Here is a 9855-nt window from a genome sequence, read left to right as displayed (position 1 = left end):
TATTATAATAAAAAAAAGTTGTGTGTGTATATATAAGTATCTCCAGGGATCTAGATAAGCTGCACAGCAGAATGAAGGAAAGGAAATGTGGTTCTCATTACAAATTAGAAATGGCTTCTCCAAAGGGCAGAACGGATCAGATTCGTCTCCAGATTTCAAACAGCTTTCTTTGTTTTACCTGATCTAAATCTGACTCTGGAAAATCAGAAAGCTTGTAGTACCTTGCAATAGTGCTTGCTTTATATTTCTGTCACCTCTGTGCATGGCAATGTCAGTGATTACATGCCAAAGCCCAGTATTGCTTCCACCCAATCAAAGCCGTGGAGGATGATGCCCAGATTGGCAAGTTGATAGTTTCATTTGAGATATTGCAATGGGTACTTCTGCCAAAAAAATTAATGAAGCATGGCTCAAATTTCAGACAGCCCCAACACTGTAGATATTATATAGCCAGGGCTTAGAGAATGAAGGCAGCTAAGGCACCAACATTCACTGAAAAAATTCAAGCGTGTCATGATATTCATGACACAAAGAAAGAAAACTTTCTCAACCTATTTTTGCATCCTTCATTCTCTGTAGACTGTAGTTCTTAGTTATGTTTAACATTCAATTTGTTGGCTTGTATGACGGATCCAAGATTTGTATCTCAGAGAATGCTGCTGTCATATCTTGCCAAACAGCTTTAAAACAATTTTTTCTTCCAGAAAAAAAAATTAAATGTGGTTGCTAAGAAGAGAAAGATAGATTGCAGTGTGGACAGAGACCACCACCACATTGGGTTTGCACTAGCAGATCGCACTTCTCTTTTTTTTCCTGGGACTACTGGTACTGGGGGCACACAATTCATCAAGGCAAGTGAAAACTTCCTTGGAATGCCTAGTTACCTGCAAGAGAGTTATGCCTTTATTTTTTGGCTGATGTCTGGCACCTCCAGGCCCTCTTAAGTCTATCATGCCTGATGCGCAGCTCCCAACAGACTTTTTCTCAAGTGCTTGGCCCCTTTTTAGACTGTGGCACGTGTAGTACTTATTCTAAATAGCTGATAGACGTCTGCAAGGCCAAATGAATTAATATGAACAAACTAATCAATGTTGGTGTGATCAATGAGGGATTTTGTCAGGTTTTATATGGGGAGTTAGTATAAAAAGAAAGTCCAGTCTACCCCGATTACTACTGCATACATGTTTGGATAAAGGCTGCAATGGGAAAGTTTTTACTGTGAGAAACTCTATTGTAAGTCCTTTGGAACAGTCTAGGCAGAGATGGCATATTTAGAAAAGGAGTCTGTGACAGAACAGGAATTTAACAGGTTTTGATTATGCTGAGATGAAAACAAAGCCAGATGTGTTTATATAAATTTATGTATGTTTACAAATGGGACACTAGTGGCGGATAAGTGCAGGGTTTTTTTCTATTCATTTTTTCTTTTTCATTTAATTCTTTTATGCATTCAGATGTCAAGTTTCTGTCGTCTTTCTTTTATTTCTTTCTTGTTTTAAAGCCAGAACATTCTCAGTTTTATGATCTCTGATTTTGTCTTGTCTCTCTAGACTTCAAATTGAAATAAATCATCCTGGTATCTCTATTACTTTTTTCTTTGTCAATCCACGCACTCCTTGTTCCCAGGTCATGCTTTTGTGGCTAACTCATGTTAACATTTGCTCCTTCTCTTATTTGTTGAGGGACTTCAGAGATAATGTCCTGATCACGGGGGAGTCATGTAGCCCAAGAGATGGCTGCACTGTGTTCTTTAGCTTTCATTCGCAATGTCGCGATGCTGGAGGATTTCCGGTCAGGGTCCATGTTTAGATCATACCCATTAATGCCAGTGCTCATGCCTGGACTCCCAAACAAGCTGCCCATGTGTGTCTGTCCCATGTGACCTCCAGGACTGGGTACGCCCAAGAAGTCAGACACTCCGCTAGCAGCATGTGGATGAGGTGGCATGCAGGAAGTGACTGAGTCGCAGGGTACAACGCAGCCGGGCACCGGAGACGCCGCACTGCTGCTGCCTATCCAAGAAGGGTTCTGAATCTGCAGCAAAGACAAATGCAGAAGGTTAAGGTATAGTGTGTTTTCATTCTGCAATCTCAGCATTAATAACATTAATGTGCTTATAGTCATGAGAGCATTTATCAAGTCCAACTACTCTTGTTTTGAAATATTGCAGTGGTACTCGACGTGGAGATTTATCAAGAGCTGTGAGGCATTCATCTAGTCCCGTACTGAGTGGGAGCTGCTTGCCTAGTGTGGAGGAGGAATGCCTGTCTCTAGACGTTCCTTCAACACCCAGAGTAACCTCCTCTGCTGAGCGGAGGGAGCACAGAGTGAATTGATAGGGCTGTATTCTGCTCTGGGCCTGGGGAGGTGGGGGTCTGAGGGGGAGGGCTGTGGAGGGAGATGAAAGCCCTCTCAGGGAGATGCCCCAGATGTGAGCAAAGCTGCATTCCACAGCTGTAGGCGTGCTCCCCAAAGCGCCACCCCTGCCCTCCGACCCGGCCGCATATTCATAATAAATCCAGGAGATTCTCTGGCTCTCCTGTGAAGGCGTGCCGTCCTCTGTCACAGCCCACAGACCTGACCTCGACATTGTGCTTCCTCAGGTCTCACAATTGTCAAAGGTACACAGATTGTTTTTCATTTAAAATTCCCAAATGTTCAACATTCAGGTTTTAAAAAGTTAACTTACAATTCATTAAGGTACATTTTTATACAATGACAATGACTGTCAATAACGGTTCTCGCACCTGTATTCTTAATAAAGTACTCTGACATGGTTTCCTGCACTACTATTCAGTGGTGGCGCAACATCGGTAGAAAATGTACATCATATCAGAGAAAGTGTGACCAGTTTAGTCCGAATCCTGAATGAAAGATTTACCAAATGACGCACTATATACTATGCACTTATTCTATGCACTATGTACTCAACCATCTAGTACAGTCTTTCTCAACCCTGGTCCTGGGCGCCCCCCAACACTGCACATTTTGTATGCCTCCCTTATCTGAAACACCCATTTCAGGTCCTGGAGTTTCTTTTAATGAGCTAATGAGTTGAATCAGGTGTGTTTGATTAGGGAGACACACAAAATGTGCAGTGCTGGGGGATGCCCAGGACCAGGGTTGAGAAACACTGATCTAGTGTATAAATTATATAAGGTTATTTTGTCATCTAACATCAGAGTCTGATAATTAAAGCTACGACAGTTGAGCACATGAAGTGTCCAACATTCCAAACTTCATTTTTTGGGGTAATTAAGTGCATTATCTGGGCACTTGAAGTGCACTTTTTATTTTTGTAATTTTCAGTGTGAACACACTAATGACACTTTAGTGTCACACTTTATACTAAAAATCGGCATAGAATAGTGCATAAGTGCACAAATTGGGATGCACCTAAAAAGAAACGTTAATGGAATCTTCTAAATAATAATTTTTTTTTTTTTTAAATGTACATCCTTAATGAGCATGAATAATAATAATTAATATTCATTACTGATATTTCCTTAACTTTCAGCTATTACTGAAGATAGTTCTCTACCTGAGCGTAGTTCTCAGGCCGAGTGAGAAGGGGCAGTTCATAGGCCGTGGAAAAATGTGTCCGGACCTGCTGCATCTGTCCGAAACGCTCTCTCTTCCGCCACTTGGCTCTGCGGTTTTGGAACCACACCTGCAACACAGACATCAGTCCTTAATCATGAGGATATCTCATTAGTAAGGGATTAAATAACCTCACGTTAACTGGCCACTTGTGGTGTCACATCATAGACAGGAAATGTTTTCTTAGTGGAGATTTATTTACACAGAGTGGTAAACATCCATCATCAAGCTTCCCATTATTACACGGTATGTACACTGATCACATTGTGTAACTCATTTGGGATCAAATGTCTAGATGCAATTTTTTTTTTTTTTTGGGTGCCTAGAGTGTCTGTCACTTGAGTTGTAAGGCTAGAGCTAATGTAGGAAACACCTCTGCTGTATTATTTTTCAGCATCTTTTCCTGGAAAACAGTTCGGTGAGACCTGGCCGTTGTTTGATGCTGTGGGAGCTGACAGACTGTGATGGCCTCCTCTGAGTTTCTTTTCTATCAGAGCCATCAGCAGCAGCAGGGGGCAGGGAGGAGAAAGCAGGAACCCAGAGGCCAGAGGCCTCAGAGAACAGTGTCACTCCCCCTGTTCCTCCACCACCATACGCTTGCTTTGATGGATTAGGAGTTTGCCACTCAGCTTTTAGAAAGGAAAAGGTGAATCAAAAATAAAAATGTATCATTTCATTTATGATTGTGGACCTGTATGACTTTCCTTTTTTTTTTTTTTTGCATGCAATGAAAGTCAGTGGGCTCACTGATGTGGAAAACATGTCTGAAACTTTATTCAAAATATCTTCTTTTGTGATCGATAGAGGAATGAAAGTCACACAGTCTTGAATGACATGAGAGTGTGTAAATAATGCTATAAACTAATTAGCATTTTTGACTGAACTATTCCTTTAAGAAATAGTCAGTACTGGATTTTATCTGGCGATGTGCACTCTTTCTTTCTTTCTTTTTTTGTTCCTTTTTGCTTTGCTATAGAAATATGCATTGTTTCCCTGAATAGATGGTTGTTATTTGGAGACCTGGGAATTAGAGAACAAATTACACATAAAGTGATTTCTCATGGGTCGTAGTCTGAAGAGCTGCCAAAATTCCATTCTTTTAATCCCGGATCTTCTCTGTTTAGAACTATCTGTTTATTGATTTGTGTAGTGGAAAGTTTTTTTCTTTTTTTCATACAGAGACTTTCTTTTGTCTTGCAATCTCGATTCGTCACGGAGCTTGAACTTGGATCTAGGTATGGCTCTTTGGTCAATCAGTTTGTGGTTTTTGCATCTATTGCCAGCGAGATGTCAGCCTATCTCTCAGCGTAACCTGATAGCACCTCAGCTCTGCTTGCACTTAATGTGGTGGTGGACATCAACGTCCCTTGGCTCCACATCATATGTTTGTAGAGCTTAACTGCCTTGAGAAAAAAGAACATTTGTTTTCTGAATTGCACAGATTTTTTTCAGCAGGCATCATCACTCTTGTGGCTCCCCGTTTGCGTCCTTGTGTCCTCGTTTGAGTGTTTTTAAATGATTCTAGTTGTTGATGCTGTCTGTGCATCTATGAATGCTAAAACGTCTGTTTAATATGCATTGTGTGTGCCATAATTTTTATTCCTGTCTTTATACTTATCTTTTTCTCAAACTGTCTTCCCCTTCATAAATCGAAGCATGGAAGTTGGGAGATTGAAAAGAAAGATGGAAGAAAGTTCAAAATGGAGTTTGTTTTCATTCTTTGTTTAATTTCCTGACTCTTAAGCTCCTGGATTTCCATATCTGACTCTCCAACCCGGTAGAGGCACGTAGACGAGTGGTGGAAATATTCCCTTATTCCTTTCATACTGATGAGCCAGTGCTGAGGTGTGTAGTATATGCTTATACCAAAAGCTCAACTATAAACCAGACTGACAGGGAGAGAGAGAGATCATAGATGGGGGAGTTATTTGGGTCGTTAGTTCAGTCACAACCTTGGTCTTGCATTTTGGTTTCTTTATTTTCTGTCACTCTTTCCTTTAGTGGTTGCTGCTGAATAAGTTCAAGGCTGCCACTGTTAACAAGTCAACTAATTTTGACCAGCACCTGTTCGAAACATAGCAGAAAAAGTCGCTCTTTTTTAATCTTTTGTATGTTGTCCATGCGTGCTAGTAACACAGTAATTGGTAAAGACGCTGACAGCTAAAGCAGCTTAGAGGCTTATTATGGAGCTTTATTTATGTTCCAGCACCAGGGGAGAGAGAACAGAAACACTGAACTAAAACCAGGAGAAAAGGGGAAAAGAGCAGCTTTGAAGTCCAGAGTAGCTTTGAGGATTGATGGTCTGCCTCTGCTGTCACTCAAGCTCACTCTTCTACTTTAAAAAATCATTAATTTTTAGATTTTTTTTCTTGAACCTCCAGACCTGTAATTATAGAAAAATGCATAATATTTTATTTCTATGTCTAAATAATTTTTATTTGGTCATCATGTCAAATGGCATTTTTAGATGAAAAGGTTGACTGTATTTAAGCCTTTAACCTTTGACTAGATGTATATAGATATATTATTATTAAATATATTAACATTATCAGATCTTTCTCTTAGGCAAAAACAAACCAAAGATTTTCTGCCAATTTGTGTATTTAGTATAGTAAACATTAGCAATTTACAATGCTACTTTTTGTACTTTTTACGCAAGTACATTTTTGTTTTTGTTTTTTAATCATTATTTGTTTTTTTGACTTCAATAATACAGGAGAATAAAGAAGCAACAGGAAATGATGGGGAGAAGAAGGGGGGTGGGTTTAGCAAACGAGACTCTTAACAAAGCTTGCTTTTCGCCAAAGGAATATTTCATTTTTGTTTTGTGCTTATTTCATGTTGCTGTAAAAAAAAGCTAACATTAGCTACACATAACATTAGAGTTATGTGTAGTAAAATAGTTGTCTTTCCAAAAAGATTTGACAATACTCATTGTCCCTGAGCCATCATGGTTCTTTGGATGTTTCCCATCATTCTTTAGTTATAGTCAAAGACGTTTGCATGTACGTAGGTCATAAGCAACCCTCACCACACGAAGGAGCTTCAGGCCAGGTTCGCTCACCTACCCTTGAGAGCAGGGAGGGACACATTCTTTCTTGAGTGGGACATTAATGAAAGAAAAACAGTGTAAATCCAGGGCTTCTAAGTAAAGCGCACATTTGGGGTCGGGTAAAGGGATCTCCCGGTCTGTCTGTCGGTGCAGGAATGCAGCAGTGGTGTTGGAGGGATTATATGCAAGTGTAGGGGTAGGGGTTGGGGTGGGTCACATAAAGGTTCTGGTTTTCCAGACCTAGGCTGAGTTTAATTCAGCTGGGCTCCGAGGTTCAGGTAGAGGCTTGAGATAAAAGCAGACTCTGGACATGTCTAATCTGTAAGCCCTTTTTTCCTTTATAATCTCTTGTGATGTCCAAATTTAACCACTTTTGCTCTGAATTCTCTATTTATATTTAATAATCATGGCGCTGAGTGCAATATCTCTTCGCAAGATCATCCCTCATTTTGGATTACAAAAAACTCAACTGGACTAAAATTAGTAGAGAAAGACTCATGTTCATCTAGCCTCAACGTTAAAGGTGATTTAAAACACAGGATTGGATTTGGTAATGGATATGTGTGGAGTTAAAGAGTTCACACCTGTACTCGAGCTTCTGTCAGGTCAGTCCTCAGTGCGAGTTGTTCCCGGGCGTAGACATCGGGATAGTGTGTTTTCTGAAAGACTTTCTCCAGCTCCTCTAGCTGATAGCTTGTGAAGGTGGTGCGGTTGCGTCTTTTCTTGCCCTTGTTGCTCTCTCCCTCAGCCTTGTCCAATGGAGAAGCCAACTCTGAGTTTGGCTGCTGAGGGCTTTTCACTCCTGACTCCTTTACGCTGAGGTAGCTGCCATCCATCCCTGCAGGATCACTGTTTTGGGGCAACTCAGAATCTGTCAGCCCTGTGCTGTCTTTACCTGTAGACAGAAAAAGAGACAGAGAAGGGTTATTAATTACAAAAGTGGTGTGAGGAAAGCAATTCTGTCGGACTTGCCATTAGATCACCAAAACATTTTATTTTATTTACATTTTATTTATTATGGGTACTTGGTGACCCCAGCGGAATGTAAAATGACAGCTGGCTCAATGGTGTTAATATGTTTAAAAAAAATGTATGGAATTATTAGCATCTCTTCTTCCATATTCATTGTGTTCTTCACCAAAATCTCTCCAGGGGGCTGTTACGTAGGATAAGCACTTTGAAAACGAACACTTTGCAATGACTGAAGTTAGTAACATTGACAGCATTTTTGTCCAAATAACTTATTGTAATATTATATTTATATTGCAGTGAGCATTTCCTCTGGAGCAGTTTGGGATTAAGGGTGCAATGGTGATATTTCATGTTAATTAAGCCAAAAAATGTTTTTGAGAATTATCATATATCATATCCAGGGTTTGAAATTAATTAATTAGCTTGCTTGAACCATACCCATCACTACACAACAAATAACAGCGCGGTGGTTTCCTTTGCATTGAAACAATAGCGAAGACTCGAAAAACGATTGGAAACTCAGACACTTTGTGATCTTACTGTCCAGCTGAACTCTCCTGACTTCACGCACTTTGAACCGACCAAGAGGAAAGAGGAAGGAGATGGCAGGATGAAAGGATTTCGTTTGAATAATATGAAATTCAGGTTTCTAAATATATTTATATATAAAGCTGTGTGACGGTCCGTGTACTTTTGCGTCCATTAGGTTTTTAAACCATGACAAAAAAAAGAAAACTAAAAGCTGTTGTAACCTATTTTTAAATGCTATGCTGAAAACCTTAATTTAATTTAGAACCGTACACACAAAATGCTGCCCGAAAAAGTAAAATACTTACTTTTCAGATTTTTATTTATGACTTTTTGCAACTTTATAAACATTTGAAAAATGCTCAAATTAATATAGAAAAATGTCGATTTTAACAAGTTTTCTTTGGCAAAATTAGAAGTAATGTTTCTCCCGCACGTTCAGGGGTGCGTTTCCTCAAAGCAACTATGGTCGCAAGTTCCGTCGTTACCAATAGAGTTAAATGGAACTTGCGACCATTGTTAGCTAACGATGCTTTTGGGAAACACACCCCAGTTCAGTTGAGAACTAGAGCCATCTCCGGAACAATGCAGAGACCAAATACAAATATGATTTTAAAATAGACATTGAAGAATCCTGGGAACTTATCATCATAAAATTATATATTGGAATATAATTTTGTCCAGAATCAACATTTTGTTCCAGAATCAAATCACTGAGGGTGCTTCTGAATCAGTGAGGGTGCTCTAGCCCTAATGTAGGCCTACGTCTATTTTGACATATTTTTGCCATGTCCATTGATAGTGACATCCGCATATATGCCGCAGTGACTGGTCCTGTTAGCATGAAAAACAAAACTTCTGAATGGATTAGCCAAGAAAACGCACAAAGAGCGCTTCCTTTATAATAATTAACAAGCTGTCACTCATTACAGTTTATCACGATATCACAAAGTTTCGTTATAATCAATGAAGCTCTACACTGCACAATGAATCTCTTATTTACATCATGCTACACTTTGTTTGTTATAATGAGAGACTCCCGAGCGTGCAGCACTGAACAAAACTGTGGCGTGGAGTGGATCCTAACTTGGGAACTTGGGAAAGCCATTGCTTTCAGGAAATCAACAGAAAATGTTGGTGATTGGCTACATTGATCAGTGCTACAAAAACACGTTGAAAATAGAAACCTTTCAAGCTCTCCAGTGTTCAAACACAAATACACACTGGAGCGTTTGGAAAATATGATTCGCCATACCCTATTTCTACAGCTTCAACTGATGTTCCCTTGCTTTTGTTTCATTCCCTCAAGCACTCCCGTAGAACCGGCCCTGGATACAGTTAATTGCAAAGAAATATGTAACGAGTATTTCATACATGTTTTTAGGCGTGAAAAATTATAAAGAAAAAGTTTTCATAAAGCAATAGGTTACTGGTAGCCACGTCAGTAGTGCGAGAGGTCGCTTATAGCGTCTGTATAGAGATGCTAAAAAAAGCTAGAAATTAAATTTAGCATTTATATATATTAAAAAACAAGTTTTATATAATTTCTACGATTTTTAATGAAATACGAATTTTGAATAATGAAAATTAGTTTGTGCCTGCTTATTCTATTTATTTTCCGTGTTTCATTTCTGGGTTAAAAAAAGAAAAATGAATGGACACAAAAGTACCCGGACCCCTGTGACGTAGTTAGTGTGTGTGTG

The 9855-nt window shown here is 39.4% G+C and overlaps 1 protein-coding gene and 1 long non-coding RNA gene across 2 annotated transcripts in view; one reads left to right on the top strand and one right to left on the bottom strand.

Annotated features, from left to right (window-relative positions):
• Positions 1-28: 28 nt before the first annotated feature.
• LOC107683603 (homeobox protein aristaless-like 4) overlaps positions 29-9855 on the bottom strand; it is a 22888-nt gene continuing 13061 nt past the window's right edge. The window contains exons 2-4 of the mRNA XM_016479674.1: positions 7237-7547; positions 3542-3670; positions 29-2034 (exon numbers count right to left, since the gene is read on the bottom strand). Coding sequence (XP_016335160.1) covers positions 1717-2034; positions 3542-3670; positions 7237-7547 — 758 coding nt within the window. The 3' untranslated portion in view covers positions 29-1716. The remainder of the gene's footprint in view (positions 2035-3541; positions 3671-7236; positions 7548-9855) is intronic.
• Positions 1952-3593, top strand: LOC107683604 (uncharacterized). Its single transcript, XR_001633736.1, has 3 exons — positions 1952-2064; positions 2171-2621; positions 3518-3593. It is a non-coding gene; the product is annotated as an uncharacterized LOC107683604 (long non-coding RNA).

This window comes from Sinocyclocheilus anshuiensis, unplaced genomic scaffold (genome assembly GCF_001515605.1).
Source record: "Sinocyclocheilus anshuiensis isolate Anshui unplaced genomic scaffold, SAMN03320099.WGS_v1.1 scaffold2671, whole genome shotgun sequence".
Taxonomy (NCBI): Eukaryota; Metazoa; Chordata; class Actinopteri; order Cypriniformes; family Cyprinidae; genus Sinocyclocheilus; species Sinocyclocheilus anshuiensis.
This window is presented reverse-complemented; position numbering and strand designations above follow the sequence as displayed.